This window comes from Aptenodytes forsteri, unplaced genomic scaffold (genome assembly GCF_000699145.1).
Source record: "Aptenodytes forsteri isolate BGI_AS27 unplaced genomic scaffold, ASM69914v1 Scaffold239, whole genome shotgun sequence".
Classification (NCBI taxonomy): domain Eukaryota; kingdom Metazoa; phylum Chordata; class Aves; order Sphenisciformes; family Spheniscidae; genus Aptenodytes; species Aptenodytes forsteri.
Window position 1 is genome coordinate 1,303,241 of NW_008794743.1, and position 24,341 is coordinate 1,327,581.

Here is a 24,341-nt window from a genome sequence, read left to right on the forward strand (position 1 = left end):
CGGGGCGCGGCTGACTCTCGCCGCTCCCCGGCCGGTGGGTCGGGCGTCTGCTTCCTTCGCCGCCGTCTCCGACAAAATGGTTACCTGCCGGCCGCTGCGGCACCTCTCTCCCCGCGCTGCGGGCGGAGGCCGCTGTTCCCGGCGGGCAGGCCCGGGGCCGCAGGTGAGGAGTGGGTCACTGCGGTCTTCGGCCTGGACTGCTGTGCTCTCCGGCTCAGTGGCCTAAGTGATGCGTGGGGCAAACGAAGCTGCGGTGCATAAGTAGACGGTACTAGGTCTGCTGGCCAACAGCAAAACGCTGAGCTGGAATGAGATTGAACTTAGCGAGATGTTTGAGATGGGTGCTTTGTATTAGGTTCTGAGCAAGCTTTTATGAAGTTTTGTTTGGTTTTTTTTTTTTGGAAGTGCTGGTTGTCTGCTTATCCCATCCAAATGAGTTCAACTGTGGGAAGTCAGCATGCTGACTGTTGAGGTTATGTAGTTGGGACTGAACCTGAGAGGCCACATCCGAGTACTTACCCACAGTATCTGAAAACACCAAAACAATGTGATCATATGGCCCTTGTCACTATATATCTGTAGCATGTTTAGCTGTCAAAAACCCTAGCTAAGATGGGAAAAGAACAGTAGGCACAGTTTTAGGCAGAGACAAGATCAGGTGTGAGCAGCACAGACTCACGTAACAGAGATGTAGTTATGGGTGGCAGTTACAGCAAAAAACTGATAGGGCCGCTGTTTGCCTTGCCACTGACCTTGGGGAATTCTAGCAGCTGTAATTTGATGTTTCCTGCTATAAAATGGACAGTGTCCTTTGCGGCGATTTTAGTGTCTTCAGTCGTTGCGTAAAAGTGACACAAAAGAACAAATTTCTTATTCACGTAGTTTATTACAATTGAAAAAATGGTGATTATTTGATTTCCTTATAATGTGGGGCTTTCTGCACATTCTGGGCAGCAAGTTCAAAGGAAGAGCCTTCTGATTACTTGCAGGTGATCTTCCCAAGGGGCAAAATATGGCTCCTTAGGCTTGTGTAACTACTGCATTCTTGCAAATCATATCCATTTTTTCAGTGAGAGATCATGTCACAGCCATTAACTTGTTTCATAAGGGTTTCTGTCTTTACAAAAAACTGTACTTGTCTTCTAAGCTTTGTGGAGTAAAGGACACCAATTTTCCTACTTTCAGTAACATGTATTGTTCTAAACAACATATTAAGGGATTCTTATTAGAATGGGAAGCTTTGCTATTACCTTTTGTGGCAGAAGGAGTAGCGCTGGAAGAGTGATTACAGCTTGCTGGTGAAGTCTTCCCATTAGAGCTCAACCACATTGCTATAAGGCTTAAGATCCTAAAGGTTAATGTTTGTCTCTTCCCCGGAGTTGGTTTATGCGGATGATGTGGAATTCTGTGGAGTACATTTACGTGGTATTTAAGTTTTTGTTTGGAGGGGTCAGTGCTGGGGTGAATAAAGGCAGAAAACTGAACTCACTGGCACATGTAGACCTGTGCCTCTTCTATAATGCTAGCTAGGTACGGATTTTTTTATTGTCACAGCTGTATTTCTGCATGCTTGAGGAAGGAGGCTTTGAGAACATTGCAGCAAGCAAGCTGAGGTGTGAATCTGACCCTTCCCTTAGTGTAATACCTTACATGTACAGCATGTGACTAGCTAGGGTTGTTTTGTGGGTTTTTTTTTTCTTCCTGTGCAAGGTACAGATATGCAAACAATGAAAAAGCTAAAGCTGTGGCCAAAACATAGCACAGCTTACAGCTTTTGATTGTTAAACCAGATTGTTAAAAGTTTCGAGACTGACTAACAGCCATCGCCTTAAAAAAAGAATCTCTTCTGTTTTGAGTGCATGCATCTCAAGGGGCTGTTGGTAATCACATTTTCAGAATGCGTTTTTCTTCCTTCTTCTGAAAAACAGAATCTTTCTTACAACAGTAATAATTAACACCCAGTGGTAACTTAGCCATGTCATTGCTCATTGTAAAAATATGTGGTGTATAAGTGCTGTGGCAAAAACACAGAAGGTTATGTTTGTCTGTTAGCTGTGGGAGTGCCCCTTAATGTCACTGGGGTTTTTTCCTTCCTTACCATATAAGGAAAGAAGTCCTGCTCCACAGAAGAATAACTTGGGCCATATAAGGCTGGTTGGTAAACCCTTATTGAGTTACTGGAGCAGGAAGTAAAAACTTGAACTTTAGTCACCCTGTGTTTTCTAAGTATATTGTATGCTCTTATCATGATGAGGAGTCTTGACATGATAATAATTAACTTGTTACATTACAAATTTCCCAAGCGCAACATTTATGAAAGGTTGTTTTCTTTCTCAAATCAGAATGTTCACATTCTTACTGTTTAAAGCCAGAAGTCTGAAAACACAGGTTTGGAGTACTACTGCTTGATTACATAGCTAAAGATTTTATATTGCGGTTAATGTGGATCTCTAAGGATGTGGTCTTTTCTACTCCTGGTCCTACGTTTGCTGCCAATACTCACTAATGTTCAAATATATATTTGCTTCCCTGTTTATGTGTTACTTCAAATCATTCTAGTGGGGCAATGTTACTGTTATGTCAAAGGTTGTTTTACTTGTCTGGTGTGTAAGTTATTCCTATTTGTGTTATGTAAGACAAAATTTTAGCTGTGGCCAACTGTATCCAGCTGCCTCTGGTCAGTAAAAGCAACAAATAAGTTCCTTAAATTTTTAACTAAAGAAAAAGTATCAAACTGATACTTTTGGTATCTGCTTTTGATAGAGGGCTTGTTTCCCTCCCCTAACTAGACATCTTAGGAAAATCAGATGTGTACTTCCTCATATATAGCAAGATCGTTTTCAGTACTAATTAAGAGTAACTGTTATTCTTGGAAGTCATTAACTTTTTAGAATAATGACCTTTTTATATCTATTTTGTGCTTAATATCCTTTTGAAAGAAATAAAAGTTTAATAATGAGGTTACTACGAGAAGGCTGTTACAGAACTTACCCTGCAACTTAAGCAAGTGTAGGTTTGAGAATGTCAGAAGTAAAAGCTTGTAATGATAAGAGGGAGATGAGTTGCAAGTGGTGCACGGAAGGTTAAGTAAACAGGTAATGCAAGAGAGGCAAATCTGGGGGAAGTTTGAGGATGGCAGTATGAAGAAAAAAAAAGAAAAAAGATGTCAAGTAATTTTTGCCTGTACCAGGGCCCTTCCAAGATGTAGCCTCTGCTGGTGCCTTCTTTGTCAGCTCTTGCATAGCTTGCCTGCAAACAACACTTGTGGGTATTCGGGCATTTCTTAAATGTTCTCATGCTCCCTTTGTGTCAGCTGTCTCATTGCATATGCTGATGTAGGTGTATTTTTGCATCTTTACGCTGAACCCTTCTTATGGAACTCAGGGAAATACTGGGACAATTCTCATCAAAATATGGCAAAAGGTCAGAAATAAAGGATTTGGGATAACATAGAAGAATTGGGTAATTGGTTTGTGTTGATTTGCTAAAAAAAGGGGGGGAGGGGGAAGACTATAATTGGTTAATGTCTGCAAATACAATAACAGAAAATATTTAGGGAACGATGCATAATTCTTCCAGTGCAGTTCTTTCTAGTACAAATTGTACAGTCCTTAATGTACTTCATTTAAAGGAAGCATTAATCACTTTTTCCTCCATTAAGCAATAACTTCACAATTCAATGAGGGCACGTACATCTCTGTGTACAGGCTTTTTAGCGGATGAAGTCAGACATTACTGAAGTGCTGTTAAATGGCACTAGCAGGTTCGTGGGATAATCTTTTACAAGAGGTGGTGTGTGCCTTATTATGAATTAATTTCTGTTCTTCCTGTGCTTAGGCTGAGAGTGAAGTAGCTTCTCTGAACAGACGCATCCAGCTGGTTGAGGAAGAGTTGGATCGGGCTCAGGAGCGCTTGGCTACTGCTCTGCAGAAGCTGGAGGAGGCCGAGAAGGCTGCAGATGAGAGTGAAAGGTGGGTGGGGCCACTCTTGAATGGATCGTTACCCTTATGACAAAGATGATAATTGCCAGGGTGTGGGTTAGGGAAATAAATGAAACCACTCCTGTGTCTCTGACCATGTGTAATCCACTCTTCCTTTGCCTACATGGACTACAGCTTGTCTGTAGGGATGTCCAAAAAGTGTAGGCTTGAATTGTTGTTCATGTCTCAGTTGTAAAGATAAGATTTAAGTGGGGTAGGACTTTTGATGTATCATGCCACTTCCTGGGAAAACTGCTTGGCCCAGCCCAGACTTCTCTATTTGGATGACAACTTTCTGAGGGTGTTGTGTATTCTTGTGCTATCGGGTGATTCTTGATTTCATTGTGGGTGCAAAATCTCATCTGGAGAATAGCAAAGTGCTGGAAGAGGCTTTGGTTCTCCTTTTGGCGTGATTGGTACATGAAGGTGAGCAAAGGAGGGAGAACATGATAATTCCTTCAGATTTAGGCTGGGATTTCCAGAAGTACTTAGTATAAGTTAGGAACTCAAGATTTGTGGCTTTGGAAGATCTCCTCTTTTACTTCTACAAACTGTATTTGATATCTGTGATAGTACCTTTTATTGGGAAAGAATCCTATGTATTCTGCATATGTATTTCTACCTCACTAATGATGCAGCCTGTTGAAAAGCAAAGCACCTGAGACTCACAGGTGAAATAGTTAAGAGAATTTGGATCAAACATGCATGGAAGGCGCAATACGCAATGTTTCCTGTTATGAAGGAGTTTAATTTTGTTCATGCAGAGGACAGAGAGCTGCTGTGCTCTAGGGTTCTGACATGGCAAAACTCATGGGAATCTGTTTGGCTCATAAACATAATGCCTGTCAGTCCTGCAGGGGTTGTAACATGCTGTTTAACGATGAGTGTAAAAGCAGAGATGTCTTTAGTCATCTTACTAGTTTTTTAGAAGCAAGACCCTTTATTTACCTTTCTAGAAGATCAGTTTTCCTTCAATTTAAAATGAAAAAGAATAGTACAGCTGAACTGTGGTAAGAGCTAAACAAATTACGTTTTCTTTCTTCCTAAGACATGCTTCTTCCCTTTGAACTGCTGAAGTGTGAATGCACAGGACTAGATCTATGGTGTGAAGAATCAAGTATCTGACGTGCTTTGTTCACCTTAATACATCTGTCTGAAAGTTGCACTCCAGTAGTAGTAGAGCTGGACATAAACTGGCAGGCCCTGAACCTTGCATTTCCTGTTTTTCACGTCTTTCAGAGGAATGAAGGTCATTGAAAATAGAGCCCAGAAGGATGAAGAGAAGATGGAAATCCAAGAGATCCAGCTTAAAGAAGCTAAGCACATTGCTGAAGAGGCTGACCGCAAGTATGAAGAGGTCAGTTCTTGAGTGCAGGTCATCTGTTTTTAAAGCCCTTTAGTCTGTGTCTATAATTCTGTCTTTTTTTTCCCTTTGCCTTTTAAGTTCAAAAGATCACAAACACCACTCTTCGCAGATGTAGAAGAAAAAATGGGCACCCGGATACCTCAGGGGACAAGGTGGCAGGAGATCTGTGCTCAGATCTTTTCATTAAAATGGTTGAGAGTATTCCCTGGTCTCTTAGGGAGAAAAATATTTTCAAGCTGCCTTTTGGTGAATGAAAGAGAGGTCTTGAAAAATGTCGGATAACAAAGATTCAAATGAATAATGAAGATGTCACATAATCAAAACTCAATGTGTTGACCAAAAAAATGGAAAGAGGCCCAACTTCCTGCTTTGTAGGTTCTAGAAACAGGTGATGTGTGCTGCAGCAACATAATACCCCTGACTGCCATTTGCCTTCTCTTGTAGGTGGCTCGTAAGCTTGTGATCATTGAGAGTGACCTGGAGCGGGCTGAGGAACGTGCTGAACTATCAGAAAGGTAAGTGTTGAGCTGCCGTGAGATGTGTGTGAGGTGCTACAAGACAACTGTAACAGCATGAAACATTGGCAGTACACTGTGTGTTCAGCTCAAAGCTATGTTTTGCTCATTTACTCTAATGGTTGAAATAAATGGTCAACGCCAAAGTAAATGTGTTCATATGTGTGTGCGCGTGTGTTTTGTCACTGCATGCTGTACCTGCACACTGATTTTGTGAATGGCTTTTGTGCATTTCATGTGTTCACTAACAGCCAAGTCCGACAGCTGGAAGAACAGTTAAGAATAATGGATCAAACCTTGAAAGCATTAATGGCTGCAGAGGATAAGGTACTGATACTAATAAACAGTTTTTAGGTTTAACTGCAACCCAAGTCTTTCAGCTTCCATAGCCGATTAGCTCACTCAGTAGTAACAAATAAGTCCTCACTACACTCTTTACTCTCTTTGCATCTTGCTTTGGTCGTTTTCTTTGGTCTCTTTTTTTTGTTTGTTTATTCATTTTTACCTTTAAAACTGATCTGCTGTGCAGCCAAAAAGAAGCTGAACTGTCTCATGTGTAAAGGCTATGTAAATATTTCTGTGTAAGCCAAGGGCTGTAGATAATTTCTGTCTGGTCGTCATCATAATGTACACTTGAAATGGAATTTGGCATTGTAAAGACTTGCTTTCAATCTGTGATGGATTCAGCTGCTTTTGAGGCCGTTCTTTTGCTCTGTAATTGTTTTCATTTTTCTCTATCTTTTCCTCCTATTTTCTCCTGTTTCTTTTGCTTGACTGAATCTTCCATCCGCCCCTTTCCTGCCTTCCTTCCGAAATAACAGCAAATGTGCTGAGCTTGAAGAGGAGTTGAAAACTGTGACCAACAACCTGAAGTCGCTGGAGGCTCAGGCTGAGAAGGTAGGCTAGAGACTTATGTGAGAATGTGTCCCTTATGTTGTCATCTGCATTGGCTTGTGGGGTTTTCTTTATATGCGGATCACTTGGCAGCATTTCAGCAAGGCCATTGTCAGTAGAAGCATTTGGACTTACTACTCAATTCATATTTGGTTCTTATCAGAACCTAGCATTCCTTCTAGTTCCAAATAGGTCAGTATTATTTGACTACATGTTCTGTTAAGTAGTCTGACAGGATTAAATATTATTTATAGAATGTCCCTCAAAATGGCACTTGTGTGCTAACATTAAATTCTCCAAATGCCACTCCTCTTTAAAACCGTAGTACTAATTCCCACTGTATAGCACTGGAATATAACCCAAGGGAAGTTTGGCTCTTGTAATAAACTGTGTATTACCACAGTCTAGTAAATGGAATTAATTTAGTTATACCCATATTAATTTCGGTTGATCTATTAGAAGAGAGTCTCGTATGTGATATTTTTGTATATATAGAAAACACCGGCTAAAATAACAGTGATCCTCTTTCTAATTACAGTACTCGCAGAAAGAAGACAAATATGAAGAAGAGATTAAAGTACTGACTGACAAACTGAAGGAGGTAAAATTAGAGCTGTTCTTTACAACAGATCTTCCAATGCAACTTTGATTCTTTTAATATAAACACTACTTTGGTGCTTTAAGGATGAACGTGTCATTTTGGAGACAGTTTAGTGTAAATGTCTCCCTAAAAATCAGTATCCCCTTATTATTTGCCTCCTCTCATTGTACTTTTTTCCTCATTTGAGTTGTTGCTGCTCTATTTGTAAGTACTACGTGTGTTTTTCCTAAAATAGCCTGTGTTTGTCTCAACTTCAGGCTGAGACCCGTGCTGAATTTGCTGAGAGGTCAGTAACCAAGCTGGAGAAGAGCATTGATGACCTAGAAGGTATGGGGTTTTGTTTGTCTCACTTGCTATAGAAATACAGATCTCTTATTCTCCTGTTTGGGGTTTTTTTTCAGTACGCAGTTCTACTCACGTAACTTGTCCTGCTTATATAAATGGGTCTGCCTAAAGAGTAAAATATGCAAAATATTTTCTGATTGAAATGTATTGATAACTTGAATGCTTCAGGTGAACAGTGTTTTGCTCTTGCCTGTTCCTTTTTTCTCTCATGTTCTCAAGACTCCTTTCATTTTTTTGCTTTACACTCTTCTACTGGGAGGTATATAAATGTATAGGGTAAATGACTAGATGATGATTAGTAGTATTATCTTACTAAAAAGCTGATGAAGAGCTGTGTTATGTTTGTAATAATTAGAAATGTAGCAAGCAAACCTCATTTATTACTGCAATAAGTATGGGTCAGGGCGGGCATTTTGTGACATAGACCAGTTGCAGTTTTTCGGTAAAGCTAATGGATTGTATACATAATCAGAAAGACAGCTTATTTAACTTCAGAGAGTTTGTTTTAAGGTTTTGATAAATCTTTCAGAACTGCAGTAGTATAGTAGAATGTGCTTTCTGCCTCTCTTGCTTTCTGGAGAAAATAATTTAGTAGTGCTTTGTAATTAAGTTATATGGAGTTTACTATTTAGATGTATTACACTAAGTCTAGGATTTTAAGAAGCTTGATTGCTTGACATGGCAGGGTGACTTCTGCAGAAAGGGCATGAAATATCTAGGTAGCTGCTGAAAATTTATGATTACTGACTCAGGAAGGAAGCAGAGAAGAAAGATAAGGGTTTAGAAGGAACAAAAATTGCTGTAAGAAACTGAGTTTATGACATCACACAAACCAGAGTGGTTTTTTTTTAAAAAAAAAAAAAAAGAAAGAAAAGAAAATAAATGGTAACATCCTCCTTGAGCCCCATTTTTGGATCTTCTCTCCCTAGTTCCTGTGCGCCCTCCTAATGTGCGTTAAAACAAAAATCCAGGGCAGCGAAACATGGATTTTGCTTCCCTTGTACGCTTTCTTTCCTTCATTTTCTCTATATCACAGGTTGCCTCACTGGCAGTGCAGTGAATGAACTTGTCACATAAGACTATTCACTGTTGATTTTTTTTTTTTTTAATTCTTCTCTAATTTTGTAATTTTTGTTTTGTTTTGTCTGTCGCAACACCTCTTTCTGTGCGCTCTTCCCCTTTCCTACGGCTTCTGGATGGTATTCCATGCCACCACCTTCACCTTCCATCCCATGATCACGCTCCATTTCCTTGCACACCTCTGCCTTCCCTTGGGGGAATGTTAGATGAGCTATATGCTCAGAAACTGAAGTACAAAGCCATCAGCGAGGAGCTGGACCACGCTCTCAACGATATGACTTCCATGTAAATGTCTTCCCAGCTTGTGCCTGCACCTGCTTCCCTGCCCTCATTGATTGCGCGGTTCCGGCCTTGTGAAATTATACTCCCTCTGTAGCGGGAGACGCGTTCCTTTAGCGAGACTAGGTGTACAAAATACCATGAACAATTTCTTTACCGTGGCAGTGTGGGTGAGTGTTGGGCCTAGCCTGGTAAATACTCATGGTGATTTTGTAAGCTGACGCTCGTGTTTACTCTTTAATTCTGTATCTGCAATCCTTGTGTCTTGTGGTTGCCCTTCGTTTGTAGCTCTGCATTTATCCTTTCAGTTTGCCTCTGTTCAAGTATTTTCTACCAGGCCCATCATATTCAGTTTACTAAAGAAAGTTGCCTCAGTATGTGTTGCGTTCAGAGTGTGTTCTTCTGCTGTCAAAGTTTTTCTCTGTAAAAGTTCCTACAAAAGTTTCAAAGAAATTAGATTTAGCTGTATTCTCTATTAATGACAGTGGAAAGTATTTATCTAAATTTCCGTGACTGCTCTGAAAATTTCAGCTGTTATCACTAAATTACAAGTGTGGAAATTGATTTAAGATACTTTGTTATTTAAACCCATAAAAGTGACAATTGAATTGTAGATTGCTTCTGCATATTTTGTGGAGGGTAGTAGTAATTTAATTTGCAGATACCAAAAATGTGGTAATATCAACTGTAGTCATAAGGAGAAAAATAAAGAGTGTATTAGGCAGCAGGAAGGCAGGAGAGTAATCAGTTGTAAGGTGTGACTAGTCCATGCAGTGCTTGGTACAAACTGAGCCTTCTTCCATCAACCTAAAACTCTGAACAGAGGTCAGCTGTGCTAAATCCACCTTCCCATGCTCATACCTTTCACTTGCATGAACCCTGTACAGTTGACATGGGAAAGAGGAAGAGTTGTGGCTCTCAAGTGCTTGTGAGGTGTGACGTTTAGTGCAGGCATTTCTTTCTGGAGGCTAGCATGCTTTCAGCAAGGCATAAGCTTTGCTCAGGGTTTGAAAAGTATTTTGCATGCACCCATATTTTAAACGTTTTTTCTTTGCTTTTTTCCATCCCTATATCTGTTCATTACTTCCCTCCCTCCCCTAACTTTTTAGTAGGGGTCTAATGTCTGCTTTGTATGCTTTGATTTTTATTTTTTAATTTTTTTTAAAAACACACCACCCACCTACCCCACCCCCAACATATGCTTTTGCTCAGTGGTTTATCAAGCAAATGGATTTCCTTTTTCCTCCTCTGTGTACAGAGATTACAGTATTTCTTCAATTTGGGATATTTCTAAATGGAAAACAGGCTTTAAAATGTACTCTACTGGTACATGAGGACATTACTGTAGCATTCCAGTCCCAGCATGGTGTGGTGTTTCTCTAGTAGTCATCTTGGCATGCTGGGCTCTGTTGTGCTGTTGCTGCTTTTTTGGAAGTCTTTACTGCACCTTTTTTATTTCCTACCTTATCTCACTTTTTCTTTTCATGCAGATAATTTTCTTTGCTTCACTTCTCCAAAGACATCTTCATCAGGTTGGATAAAACATCTTTCCAAGCTTTGGATGTTTCATGGGTTCATTGTCCTGTCTTCTAGCTTAGTTGACTCTCTTCCTCTGGCACCTGTCTCAGAACATGCTCTGTTTGTGCTCTGCTGTACAGAAACTCTACATCTCTCAATGTAAAATAAACATCCCAGCTGTATCCCTTTTGCTATTCCCTTGCCTTTTATTTATTTGAATAATTATTTCAATAATTAATAAAAATTGATTTTTTTGCCATTAGGGATTTAAATTTTTTTGGTGTTTCCATTTTTTTTCTGCAAACACTTTTGCCTGAATGTTGACAATGCAAAGCCAGTGATAGTAGTCTATGGGATGAGAATACTACTCTTGGTATTTTGAGGTCAAAACTGACTGGTTACGATCTTAGTCTTTCTCCAAATTTGATGCAGATAAAATGACAAATAGATGTAATAGGAGTTTTTTCAGTTGTTATTGTTAGGCCAAAATCTGCAAGGACACTACTTCCTTGGGGTCACTTGGTCGTGGGAGCATGGCTGAGAGAGCGGTTAAGTGCCTGACACCAGATTTTTCACTTTAAAGTCTGAAATTTTCTTCTAGCTTGATGCTGAAGACTTCCTGTCTTGATATAAATGTGTGTGTTTGTTAACTTAAATATTTGAGACAGATTTAAAGGGGCAATATAAAAAACTTTAAATTCTTTTTTTCACCCAAAAATAGTCCTAGTTAGCAAAGATGTTGCTTGCTAACTTTTTTTTTCTTCAATATACTTCTCATGGCATGATAGGATTGGAAGTTCAGCAGGGAGATATCAGTAGCTTTCCGCTCTTGTGCTTAGTTCAAACTTGTGAGTTTGAATTGCAGACTCATGAGAAATGTTTCAGAACTGGAGTAGGAAAACTCTCATTACACTAATAATGAAATTATTCTGCTGCAAAGTGGAACATACAGATTTCAGGTTTGAAAGCCTAACCATTGGCTTTCAGCTGATTTGGCAGTGCCTAATTAAGGATGAAGCATTAAATACTGACACCTTGCTTTTTTGTGCTGTTATTTGCAACTAGAGAGTTTATTGCATTATTTTAACTTCATTTTCTTCACAATGAAAGGAGTTATTTTCCAGTTCATATTAAAGTGAATCAGTTTAAACTGGATTGATTTCTGATTATGCCTGTCACTGTGTATATTGCTAAAGTTCCTAAGTCACCACAACTAAATAAACTCATCATAGTATAGCTGAGTTTTTTAGTTTTTAGCTTGTAGAATAACGTAAATGTGGCTTTCTTGTTCAACTTCAAGATTATTCAGCAGTGCAGTCTAGGCTAGATTTCTTCCCCTCCCCAAAACCTGTTTTACAAATAAGGCTTGCAAATGGATGCATCGTGTTCCCCCCTGCCGTCCTCAGATAACTTCACCTTATCCCATTACACATGTCCTAACGTTACTGGCTATGGGGAGAAGCCCAAGTACAGGATATGTGTCAGCAGTCACAGGTAGTCCAGATAGTAAAGTTCAATAACTTACTTACTCATCAGTTGAGATACAGTAAGTGGATTTATACACTGTGTGTATTGCAACTGAAAAGTAAAATGTTTAGCGTGAAGGTTAATCAAATATAATGGGATGAGCATTTGTAAAATGACTGAAGCTAACGTGGTTAACTTCACAAATGCAAGAGTTACGGGGGATGTGGTGAGCAGTCACTTGTCAGCTGAGCCAGAGTAACTTATGCTACAGCAGCTCCAGCCCCTTAATCTATTGTGTGTTTTGGTTTATTGTGTCAGCAGTGTTGTTTTTCCCCTCAATTCCTTGCAATACTGTTGTTTCTTAAGAGAAGTAAAAAAAGCAAAATCCAATGTAGGAACCTGGTAATTTTTAACACAGTAATTTCGAACATCAGTATTTAAATCTTGCCTTTTCCTTCAAACACGCATAATCGGCTCTCTGTACTGTAGGGTGATGAATTGCTGGACAGAGTACTGGAAATGGGCAATGCAATGCAGATACCCAGGTAGCTGCGTACAGAATTCCTAGCTGGCCTTACTGCACTGATCTTGACTCCACGGAGCTGTTGTGGTTTCTCACTGCAGCATATTTCAGCACTCTTGTCACTGTTGGGCCTGACCTGTGCATTATGTTGTACATCCCGTGAGGTCTGGCCATGTGTAGCCAGTCATGTACATGAGGCTTGTTGACAGGAGTGCAGGGCTGGCTTTGATGTCTCATTTGCCTGGGCTCTCTGCTGTGCTGAGGCTGAGCCTCACTGGGTCCGCACCAGAGCTTGAACTCCCTGTTTGGTCTAAGGTGGCTGCCTACAGAGCCAGCCCTTGGCTCTACCTCTGTGGTAAATCGCAACCTAGACGGACTGCCTGTGGGTAATCAAGGGCTGACTGTACACTTGGCAAATGCTTTCCATGCTTTACCTGGGGGTTTTAGTCTCATTTTGGATGTTGAGAAATACTGTAAATCTCTGCCTCAATTAAAGAGAGTAGTTTTCTGTGATGAAGGTAAGCATCAAGTTCTCAGTTCAAATTATGTTGTCATGTTTGAACAACAACTAAATACACTTTGCCAAACAAAGTGAAATTTTAGTTACTCTAAGGTTTCAATGTTTTTTCCACTTATACGTGACATTATCCTGATAAGAGAGAGACAAGACCCAGTTGTTACCGGTTCAGGATCAGTTCTGAAATGTGCCCTGGTTTTACTGAGCTGGCTGTTGGAGTTTGGGCTGGGGAGGAAGCTGTGAGGAGTTGCCACTCACTACACAAGTATGTCCTACAGACCAGCTCACTGCACAGCTTTGCCATTGCTGTGTCCAGAGCCTGCAGGGGAAGAGGATTTCTGTGGAAGCTGTTAGGAAGCTTGTGGAAAAGAATCAGAAACAGTCATTTCCTGTAGGAGAATAATCTGGGATCAAGAGGTCAGGAGTGCAGTTTGAATCTAGAGACTATTGAGAAGAATATGGACAATTTGAGAAAACAAGACAGTCAAAAACCATCACGGAGCATTCTTTCACTCTGCAGAACAACTCTCGCTAAATACACTGTCACAACATAGCTGTGGCTGTTCTCTTTGACCTTGAACCATCTTCTCCATTTGCTGTATCTGAGCAACACAGGTTTTCATGCTTCCATTTCATTTTCACTGAATGTTTGGGTTTGTTTTCTTACGAAGTACAACTGGACAATTTAAAGATATCGAAGTGTGTTGATCCCAGTAACAGAAGTATGTTTCCCTACCAAAAATACCATTTCAGCTGTCAGATTCCCCAGGAAAGGAGTATGGGCTGAGTCAGACCTAGTGGTAGTTGGCTACCAGCATCTCTCCTGCTGTTACGTACCCTGGTTGTGATGCAGTTGCTTTCCCTCCACTGACAGATGAGGTTCCACCACGTCTTAAATAGTTTACAAAGAAAAATGGCACTCATAAAACAAATCTTCCACACATTGTACATATTAAAGCAGGAGTTGAGAGCAGCATTGTAAGATTAAAGCAGGACTTGGTCCTTCTAGAAATATAGCTGCGTCTTCCATTTCTATTCCCACTTACCTGTCTCACAGCTGTTCTTCACAACAGGAGTCTTAGCCAGTTCTTCACAGGTTATAATAGCTGTTCCTTGGAGTAGCTATTTAATTACTAGAGTTCTAGAAACAAAGGTAAAATGTTTCTCTGTATGTTACTGAACTGTCTGTGGTGTGACCAGTTTCTTTATTAACTCTTACCTAACTGTTTTCTCTGTCTAATCTGTCTTCATTCTGCCTCTTTTTTTCCCTTCTAACCTGCTTGCTGCCTGTACAGACCAACTCTACCAGCAACTTGAGCAAAACAGTCGCCTAACTAATGAACTAAAGCTGGCATTGAATGAGGATTAAACTTTAGTGTGACTATATTGTTAACTTGTTTAAAAACGGCTTCTTCCAAATTTCCTTAAGAATGAATCAGTAGATGTAGAAATAAGCAAGAAACCTAGAAATTGATTTTTTCAGGCTGTTGATTCTGTGGTAAATTAATGGATTAAATTCTCAGTTTCTGTTGGAAAAATATGAAAAAGATTCTTCTGGATGAGGCTTTTCATTATGTGTATGCACACCTACTCTGGAGGAGCAGTAAGCTCTTTGGCTATGCTATAGCTCCTTTCCTCTTCAGTAAACAGCTACAGCATTTAGCTAACAGTATCTGAAAAGTAACAGCCTGCCTTGTAGAGAAACACTCAGTTTACCTGACATCATGAATTGGCCCTGAGACTTTTACTAGAACGTGGACAAGAGAAAAATGTTCACCAGGATTCATATTTCCGTATTTCAAAACCAACATAAAGGATACTTATAGCTGTTTTGTTATCTGGAGACTCTAATGCATTAATTTTGTGTTACTATGAATTGGGCTTGTATTTGAACTTAAAAAAAAAAAAAAAAAAAAAACAGAGCTAGGACTGGGAGCTCCATCTGAAAATACCTGGTCAGTTTAAAGGTATGCTTGCATTAGTATGAAGTTACTATTACTGGATTCTGGTAGAATGCAGCTCTAGAACATTGTGCTCATTTATTATATCAAATAAGTGTGTTAAACGACTGTCCTATAAAAGCGTGCATGCAACATAAAGCTGCTAACTTCGATTTTATTTATTTTCTAGAAGAAATAGATTTCTTAAAGGTCACTTCACTGAAGAGGAGATTGGTTGTAATTTTTTTGTTCTTTGCAAGTTCTGAATTACATGAAACTTAAATATGGATCTGCAAAGAACTTAATTATTTTCTTTGTTGCCCTACCTTAAAAAAAAAAAAAAAAAGCTATTCACCATCCCACATTCCTGTAAGCAAAGAGCTTCCAGAACGCAAGAATTGTGTCTCTGTTGGCAGTGCATTTTCTTGACAAATGCAGCTGTAAACACTTCTAAACTTGTATTACTTGCCGTTTGTTTTATTAATTTGGAATTTTCTCTACTTATGTTGTCTGGGGACATGGGTATTTATGAGCATGCACATTTCTTAACTTTCTAAACTCTCCAACAGAAATGATGATTGCATGCCTTCATGTTCTGAGAATCAGTGCCTCCAAAGAACTGCTATTCATGTTTTAATTTTCTAATCCCACAACAGAGAAAGTGGCGCATGCCAAAGAAGAAAACCTTAGTATGCATCAGATGCTGGATCAAACTTTACTGGAGTTAAACAACATGTGAAAACCTTCTTAGCAGCAACCACATTATTTGTTTTATTATTTTTTACACCTGCTTGCCATGAAACCCCATAAATGTGTCTTTATTTTAGTTTCACCACAGTCACAAGAACATCTGCTAAATTATCAGGCAGGGGTCAGGGAAACACCAAAACGGGCAAGCCATATGCGGGTTAGGCTATATTACATTATGGTTTAAATGTGCCATTTCCCAACAAAAATGTTACCTACACTTTGTAGAGAGTTCAGCAACTCAGTATGCTTAGTCTTTTGAAGAATCCTGGCGGTGGCAGAAAGTGTCCCACCTCAAGTGCCAACTACAATTTTTAACAAGAATGATGATTCATGTTCAAGAGAGATCAGGTGGAAATGGTGCTATTTCGAACAAAAGGTTCTACTGAAGTCTTTTGTTTGATATCAGACAAGTTAGGAGTTGTCCAGCACAGTAATTTATTTTTATCAGAATTTTATTGATCTGTGAGGATTTGGACTTTCTGTGCCTTCTAATTCAATAAAACGAAGGTATGTAAGCAACAGAGAAAAGTGAAGGCTTCTGGAGATTTTAAATTGTGTTCTTGCAACTCAATACAGAAGTGTAGGTCAGCATTTCACCTTGAGTATTCATTCGATTGTATTTTTCATGTTGAAATGAAAGATTCAATAAATTCAGGAGAAAACAAATTTGGAAGAGATTGTTTTAAAATGTATTTTATTTGTGTGGATTTTGGGGAGGGGGAGGAATTTATAAACCGATATTCGCCTCACTTTTTTTCACACTTTCTTTGAGCAGTTTTAAAAGTATACCTGTATGTAAACATTGTATAATGATATGGAATAAAATGCACATTTTAGGACATTTTTTAAATTTTGCTCTCCTGTGATTTGTTTTTCATCACATTAGCTTTCTGTGTATTACTGTGTACAATATGCACGTGTGCAGTGTCTCTCATTGGGATACATGGTTAACACACTGGCTTTCAGTCTCTTCTGTGCTGTTAGGCTAATGTATAAAAATGCAGTGGTTTGGACTGATGTGGATCTGCAGCTGCTAAGAAGGGCCCTTTGATGGCCATATTGCAGGACCCTGTCCCCATCACTTGATTGTATTCCCAGATGGGTGCAGAATGCAACTATCCCCTACAGATAATAGAGCTTTCCAAAATTATTCATTATTGACTAAAACTGTTTTCAGTAAGATAATTGCAGAACTCCCATAGACTTCTGTAGGAAATGAGCCCTAAAGGCCATGCTCTTGGAAACACTACCATGTATTTATATATTTTACCTGTTAATATGTGTTAATTTACTCTGATACAGTGATAAATCTTCCAAAGTGATGTGTCAAGTTCATGAGAGATCCTTTCACCCAACTTTTCACTACTGGTTGCTAATTTCTACGTGTGTAGGTATCTTTATTTGAATTACGAGGTCTGTCAATGGGCAACTTCAGAACTTAAAAAATAATTCCTACTCCTTTTTCTGTAGTATATGGCTGAAAGTTGATGCTGTCCATCCTTCTAGCGACAAGGAGCTTGGTAGGAGACAGGTATAGATAACCTTCCAGATCATCAAAGCATCTCCATTAGTGGACCCTTAGCAAGCAACTGAAGAACAAGTGACTTTCTCAGCAGCTGGTGTAGTGGTGAAAGGGTAAAGTAATACATAATAATTTCAGGTTAAATGGGAGTCAGAGGGACGATGTACTGGTGTGAGCATCTGGCTTTTTTTGAATGCATTATGAAGGGGAAAACTTAGTAACATTACAAGCTTTTGCATGTTTCATTGGCTGCTGCCAAGTCATCCTGAACAGAAAGGATGAGATCCCTGGCTTCACGTTTCCCTTTAAGTGTTTTTGGGAAGCAAAATACATGTTACAAGGCTCCTACAGTGCCTTAAGCTTGTACTGGAGGCTGACAGTCTAAAGCTCCAAGTAACAGTTGTGCAGAGGTAAGTTATTCTAATCTCTTTCTCCTTCCTTAGCACAAGGATGACATGTCAGGTAATTGGGCTCCAAGAGTTCAAGCCTCCATGTGCTCGTGGCTTTGAGTGGTGCTGTAGGGCTACTTCAGTAGGAAGTGCGGTGCTGGGTAGTAGTTTGTAGGGTAGGGTCCAAGGCCACCCAGGGAATCGGAGGCTGTGCTGGGAGCTGAACAGAGGAGTTCCTGGCACTTGGCCATGAGTCTTACACAGCTGAGTGTGCTGCCTGCTCCACTGGATTGGTTTTATGGTCCCATGGTCTGTGCTTGGGTCCTAAACAATGTGTCTGAGTGAGGTCAGACCCTTTGTTTGCTGCTTAAAATTGCTTGCTTTCCAGGAGACCACAAACTGCTTTGTGGTTTGGGGAATCTGAATTCACCTCTTACTGTGTGTAAGGGTAAGGAGGAGGCTGTGGTTTTAATGTCTGTTAATGAGATCATGTCACCACTAATAGGGCAAGCATGTGCAAGCAAAGAGATAAGAAATAATCTGAAAAAAATGTTTGTAAAATAGACTTCCCTGAAGTGCACTGTTGCAGATGAATCCATAAAGCTTCATAACAGGTAAATAAAAGCTTTCCAGTTCCAAGGAGAGCTGAAGGGAGCAGTGAACATAATGGTGAATCACACCAAGTGGCTTTTTTTGCTGACTAGCAACAGACACATAAATAGGCATACGGGTGTATTTGCTGGAGCAGGTAAATCTGTTTCTACCGTCTATCATAAGCCACTACCCATTATGGACTCTTTGCATGCAGTGCCTAATCAGAGAAAACTCAGTGAAGCTAGAAAGCATTGGCTTGTAAAAATAAATAAATTGGGCTCTGATTTAACCCCATTCCAAATGATGGGAATTTTTCCCTTTTGCAGCTACTTTGTCCAAAATGTTAATTCTAAAAATTTGTTAAATTACAGAACCCTGCATCATTCAGCATTCCTGCAGGTGTGTGTCTCAGTTTAGAGAGCTACTCACCCTTTTCTTCAATGCAAAAACACATTTGGCAGTTTGAAATACACCATTATTGTGCAGCCATGCTATGTAATTGGGTTGTTTTGTGAGTTGTCCTCTCTTAATGAAATGAGTAGTTCTGAGAGCACCAGAACTGGCAAAACCTGCCTTCTTGCAGATTCATGTCTCATGGTTGGTTGTAAACTTGCAATGAATTTTTTTCCAGATACTGAGACATTTGTGTTGTCTCTTGCTCCTTCATGGGATTTCTCTGATGTCTAATAATATGCAAGACATGCTGTAGGGTGTGCCTTTCCTTCCATCAGGATGCTCGTAGGCATGTTCTTTCTATCTTAGTGGTTCCTTACGTTCACAAAACTTGCAGAAATGTAATTTTCCTTTTAGAATTCTGTGTGGTCAAAACTAGTCAAATCAGTTCAAGAGTTGCTGAATGGGATGAGAGAGAGAGGTAAGAATGACACATAAGTCCCTTTTCTTTAAGAAACAAGGCTAACGCTTTAGCCTGCACCTATAGAGCACTGCCTCTCAGAGCTCTAGCACCTGAGAAATGTGAATCTGTAAGGTATTACGCATATTAACCAATTTCTGCTGTCATTGATGCTGCTCAAAATCTGGGTTAAGTTGGCAAACTTTGCTATACTGTTTATATTGCGGGAATATCTGTTACACTGGGCTGTCTATGACTGCTGTAATGTCTGTTAGTGGCAGCAAAAGAAGAAAGCGATTAGCCAACTAAAACATATAAAAACAAGGAGGGGGGGAAATAATACTTTTTACAAGGCTCAGCACTTGAGAAAATAGAGTATTTTTTCCTCAGGTGTTCATTTTGGTGTTTGGGGTTTTTTGGTTTTTTTTTTAATTTCTGAGTTTTTTAATAATAAAACAGGAGCATCAGTGAAAGATTAAGTGGGAATTGCAGCAAAAAGGTCAAAGCAGTAGAGAAAATAAGGATAATGCTTTTTATCTTTATGGATTTTTTTTTTTAAATGCACACAGGAATAGGTCCTTTTAATAGTGGGAAGCTGTGTAACTTACTTTCTTCAGTGTGTGTTGTATTCTTTCCAAAGTATGGAAAATCCGTAGAAGTTTGCATAATCTTCTTGGCTTCAGTTGCAAACCTATCTAGTTTTCCGTAAGTCATAGCCTTGCCAATTTGTAAGCTGTTGCTGAGAATTGCATAAATGCAGGATACCCCTCACAATGACAGCAGCTTAGTGAGCAATCTAGATATCCCAGTTAGATAATTTATATGAGAGCAGAAACAATGGGAAACAGAAGCAGATAGAAGTCTTACAGACACATAAAAAACTATTCCTTCCCATTTGTTCTCCTTTGACTCATAATGTGCTGAAATGGAAGGACATTACGTAGTGTTCTGGATTTGAATATTATGGCTTTTAAGGGCACCTCAGCACTGGTTTCTTCCTGTCTCTTCGCTGGTTTGAGGAATGTCTGGATAAAGATTAAACAGCATCTTTTTCCTTAAAAAAAAAAAATAGAGCCAACACCAAAAAAAAAAAAAAAAGTCCTGCAGACCGAGCTGCAGCTGACAGCACCACATCTCATAACATACTGGCATGCATGGTTGTGGGAACATTTCCCTCATTTGTGTACAGCAACCGTATATGGATCATGGGTATAAAGGGATGAAATATGTTTGGGGCCGTGATCCTCCAAAGTATTTTGAATGCCTTCTATTCCAGGACCTGACCATGATCTGCTTCTCAGGATTATTCCTTTCATCGATATTGTTTTCATTTTTTGCCCTGAGATTCAAACAGAAAAGTCAAGGAAGTGTCCGTGTGATCTGTCTCAGCCAAAGCTCATGGAAAACTGTTTTTTTGGATAAAACCTGCAAAGGCCTAACACCTAGTGATAGTTGTCCATGCCACTGAGGAAAATGATGCAGGTCTGGTGTCTGTCTCTACAGTAGAATTTGTGAAAGAATAATCAGGAAGGTGAAACTGCAAAACTCTGGTAAGTTGTTTTAACTTGCGTAGGACACATTGGTATTGATATTAACATGAAGATCTGTGTGAGTTTCCAGTTTAAAAATAGAGGATTTCTTGGAACGTCCACCAATAGTTTGCATGTTTCTCTTGACAAAAATACTAGTTTGAGAAATAGTCTGGGAAAATGCTTCAAAATCTCCTGGATTATGGTTTTCTGTAGCCAGCAGGGTGGAGCCTGCCAGACTTCTTTCCACTTAATCTGGATTGCTGTACTACTTCCTTATTTGTTTATTGTACACACGTAGATTATAAAATAGGCTACAGGGATGATGTAACTTGTGTAGGCTGTCCAGAAAAAAAAATGTATCTAGAAGATGAACTAGGTGAGAAAGCAGCTAAAAGGGAAACAATAAGAGAGAATTGCACAGGGGGGCTAAAGGCCAGTCGGGAGGGTATAGACAGCATGAAGGTGATCTACAGAAGAATGAATCCTCCCCCTCTGAATGCTGCCGTGTAGTTATGCCTTGTCCTGCTCCTGTAGCCCCCGCTTGTGTTCCTGGAGCCACCGCATTCCTCTGCCACAGAGGAAGGTGGCTGGCAAAGTCCAGGTAGCAGCAAATTCTTTGTCACCCCTCATCTGGGTTTAAAGTACAATATGCAGGAGCTTTTCCTGTAAAAATCGATAAAAATCCTTTCTCTCAGGGGCTCTCGCCACAATGGCAGAATCTGGGTTAAATTTCTCTATGCTAGGACTTTATTATCAATTACCATAACCAGGAAATCATGACACTTTAAAAAAAAAAACCAACCCACACACCATTTTTTGCTACTTTTCAGCAGTTAGCAAACATGTAGCAAATGTGTGTGTGCTCTTACTACATTCACATGCAGCCATCTCTGAGTGCAAGGCACTTCCTGGAGAGTAACAACGGGGTGGGAAGGGTTGTGGATACAAGAGGCAGCCCAAGGGACCCAAACCTGTTGTTAATCCATGGGAGGCTGAGACTTACTGTTGTAAATTGAAATAAAAAGCACATGGGCCTATATGTCTCTGTCTGTGGAGGAGAAGCAGAGATTATTGCTGTTTTGAGCAATTAAGTTATTGACTCCTCCCTCTGCTTCCCTATCAGCGTATGTGCTGCTAGCATTAGGAACACTGCAGCTAGCAAAAGAACTGATAGGAAGGGTTTACTCTGTATCCATTATTTTTGTGAATCACTTGCTTTTAACAGTTTGGATTTAATTAAGGAAAATCAATAAAAGCCAAGTTTAAATTGAGTGCAGATTGTAGAGGGGTTTGTGTCATTTTAGCTAAATTGTTTTAAAGAAGGTCATTTTACCAAACCACACAAGTGCATATACAACTTTGGCCATACGCATATATAGAGTATATACAGCTAAGGCCTGCCTGTTTGACTAAGCCTTAGTCAAACAAACAGTTCCATTAGAGCAAAGTCTCAGTGTTTTAGAATCGAGCTTTATAGAGTCATTGCACAATGAGAAGTGCTCTCTTGTGTCAAAGTTGCTGGGTCTTTAGCTGCTGTGACATTTGCTATGTGGGTTTAAAAAAAAACAGCTGTCCCCAGTGAGGATTGCAATGCTGTATTTCAGTTTCTAAAGAAAGAGACTGATGTTCAAAGGTGCTGAGCAGTTCTTTTTGATCTGAGCAGGACACCTGCATACTGTATTAAAGGTGGGAGATTGCAGAATCCCTATTTAAACTACAGTAAAACCAGAAAGCTCTGAAATTTGTTTTCCCAGTTCCTCTTTTCCCCATATCTGTTTTGCCTTTGAAGCAATAATGAAGACATTACTCTCTACTGCAGTGTGAAGAGCAAAACTAAGTGTGTCACTTTCAGTTATAGATACATTACTCAGACAACATGGGGATTTCTCTTAGTTTCTATTTTATTTTCCTGTTTGAGAATTTACAAGAACACCAGCTGTCCATATAAGAAATGCTTTTTACTCACACCTGTTGTTTAAATTTGACAGGCACCAAGTCGAGTAGGAACTTGTTAACTTTCATTACACCACTTGGAAAAAATGTCGTCATCCATTAAGTAGAGCACAGCTTCCCCTCCAGCATCAGTACAGCTTGAGCTTGATTCTCTCCTGATGCATGCATCAATATCTTGCTTACCTTCACACTACAAGATTGTTTTTATTGGAGATGAAGGGATGAAAAGAATCCAAGCTGAGAGGCCGACATTAAGATGAGTATGCAGGTAGTAAAACTGTTCTACTGAGTAATGTTAATCACGCTGAAGTAAAACTGTAAGTTAAGTGTGTGTATGTGTACCTGACATACACTGCTATACACCAGAAAGTATATATATAGCATCTAAAACATGGAAGTGGTTTTGGTTTGGTTCAAGGTCAAAGAAAGAAATGATAGTATTTCCAACTCAAGCAGCTGATGGGTTATTCCAGTTGGCAGGAGGGGCAAACTGTCCCACACTTAGTGCTTACTGCAGAAGTCAGTCATCCCAAGCAGTCGTCTTCCCTCAGTAGTGAAGTTTTTCAAATTTTCTTAGTTGTTTTCCATAGCTCTGCATGCAAAGGTACAAAGGAAATACCTACTTTAGTTTTTGCAATGATCCTATTGCAGCATAAATCTGTGTAAATGCTATTAACTTGATTTATTTTACATGTATGGAAAGGGGATAGAGCAAAATCCCTTCTTATTGATCTGTGTAGCATATAGTAATTGTGCACTTACACATCTTCAGAGAGGCTCTTTTGAAATATGCCTCAGCTTGGGAACAATAATATGAAGCAAAGGAATGGAGTTTGTAGTATGCATGGACTCACTCCCATAAGAATACGTAAGCCCAGTGCCAAATGCCTCCACCCAAATATCTGAGATGTTACTAATTTGATAAGAGGCCTTTTCCTGTTTTTTACTAGCCCGTGCAGTTTCTCAAGCTATCTATGCTCAGTTCTCACGAAGAGCATTTTTAGTGGCACAGAACATGTCTGCAGAGCAAAATGAAGGTGTAATTGCAGCCACAGGTAGATGAAACTAGAACGGATAGTCATAGTAGTGGATGTGTGGAAAGTGGGCTGGCAACCAGCATACACATATAGCTGGATGAGTATTTGGTGTGAACTGCAGAGAAGCATTTGCTTATGACAATAGTTAATCAGTAAAAACACATGCTGGAGCTTCAAATAATGTTGAATGGTTTGGAAAAACTGCTAGAAGAATAGATACTGAGAAGGATCTAGAGTCTTCTATCTAGAAGAACAGATAAAGACAGTAAATGCAAATCAGGACTGTATTCTTCACACAGGGATATGCCTCAGGATCACATACAAAATCTGGAAACACGTTTTGCCTCCTGCTGCTGTATCTGTCAAAGCAAACGTGCCTGTTGTTTTCTTCCTGACTTGTAGACGCCTGCTGTGGAGGTGGCACTTGACCCTGGCGCTTCAGGATGACTGATTGCAGTTGCCTGGTCCGCTTCTCTCCCGAGTAAGTCAGTCAGTGTCAGGCAGTCAGAGTTCTCGCTGTCACATTTCTTGAGGCATAGTTGTCTGGGACTTGTTCATTTTGTTGAGCTTTATATTTTGGGGAGAAAGGGTGGAAAGAGAAGTAGTTATTACCCAATTGTGAGGAGCACTTCCTAGAGCAAGCCAGAAAGCTTTCCTAAGCGCCTGCACTTCATAATTGTATCTTT

The 24,341-nt window shown here is 39.7% G+C and overlaps 1 protein-coding gene across 3 annotated transcripts in view; it reads left to right on the forward strand.

Moving 5' to 3' along the window:
• The window catches only part of TPM1 (tropomyosin 1 (alpha)), a 20,299-nt gene extending 3,674 nt beyond the window's left edge, over window positions 1-16,625 (forward strand). The window contains exons 3-10 of one of the 3 annotated variants that reach the window (XR_657310.1): window positions 3,838-3,971; window positions 5,220-5,337; window positions 5,791-5,861; window positions 6,683-6,758; window positions 7,294-7,356; window positions 7,614-7,683; window positions 8,988-9,230; window positions 10,551-10,770. Coding sequence is in view for 2 of the 3 variants with exons in the window: in XM_009273991.1 (XP_009272266.1) it covers window positions 3,838-3,971; window positions 5,220-5,337; window positions 5,791-5,861; window positions 6,683-6,758; window positions 7,294-7,356; window positions 7,614-7,683; window positions 8,988-9,066; window positions 10,551-10,554 (615 nt within the window). In the remaining variant the exon portion in view is untranslated. Of the gene's footprint in view, window positions 1-3,837; window positions 3,972-5,219; window positions 5,338-5,790; window positions 5,862-6,682; window positions 6,759-7,293; window positions 7,357-7,613; window positions 7,684-8,987; window positions 9,231-10,550; window positions 10,771-14,380 lie in introns of those variants that run through there. The other 2 variants (XM_009273991.1, XM_019470678.1) reach the window with 2 other exon arrangements.
• The last annotated feature ends 7,716 nt before the right edge of the window (window positions 16,626-24,341 follow it).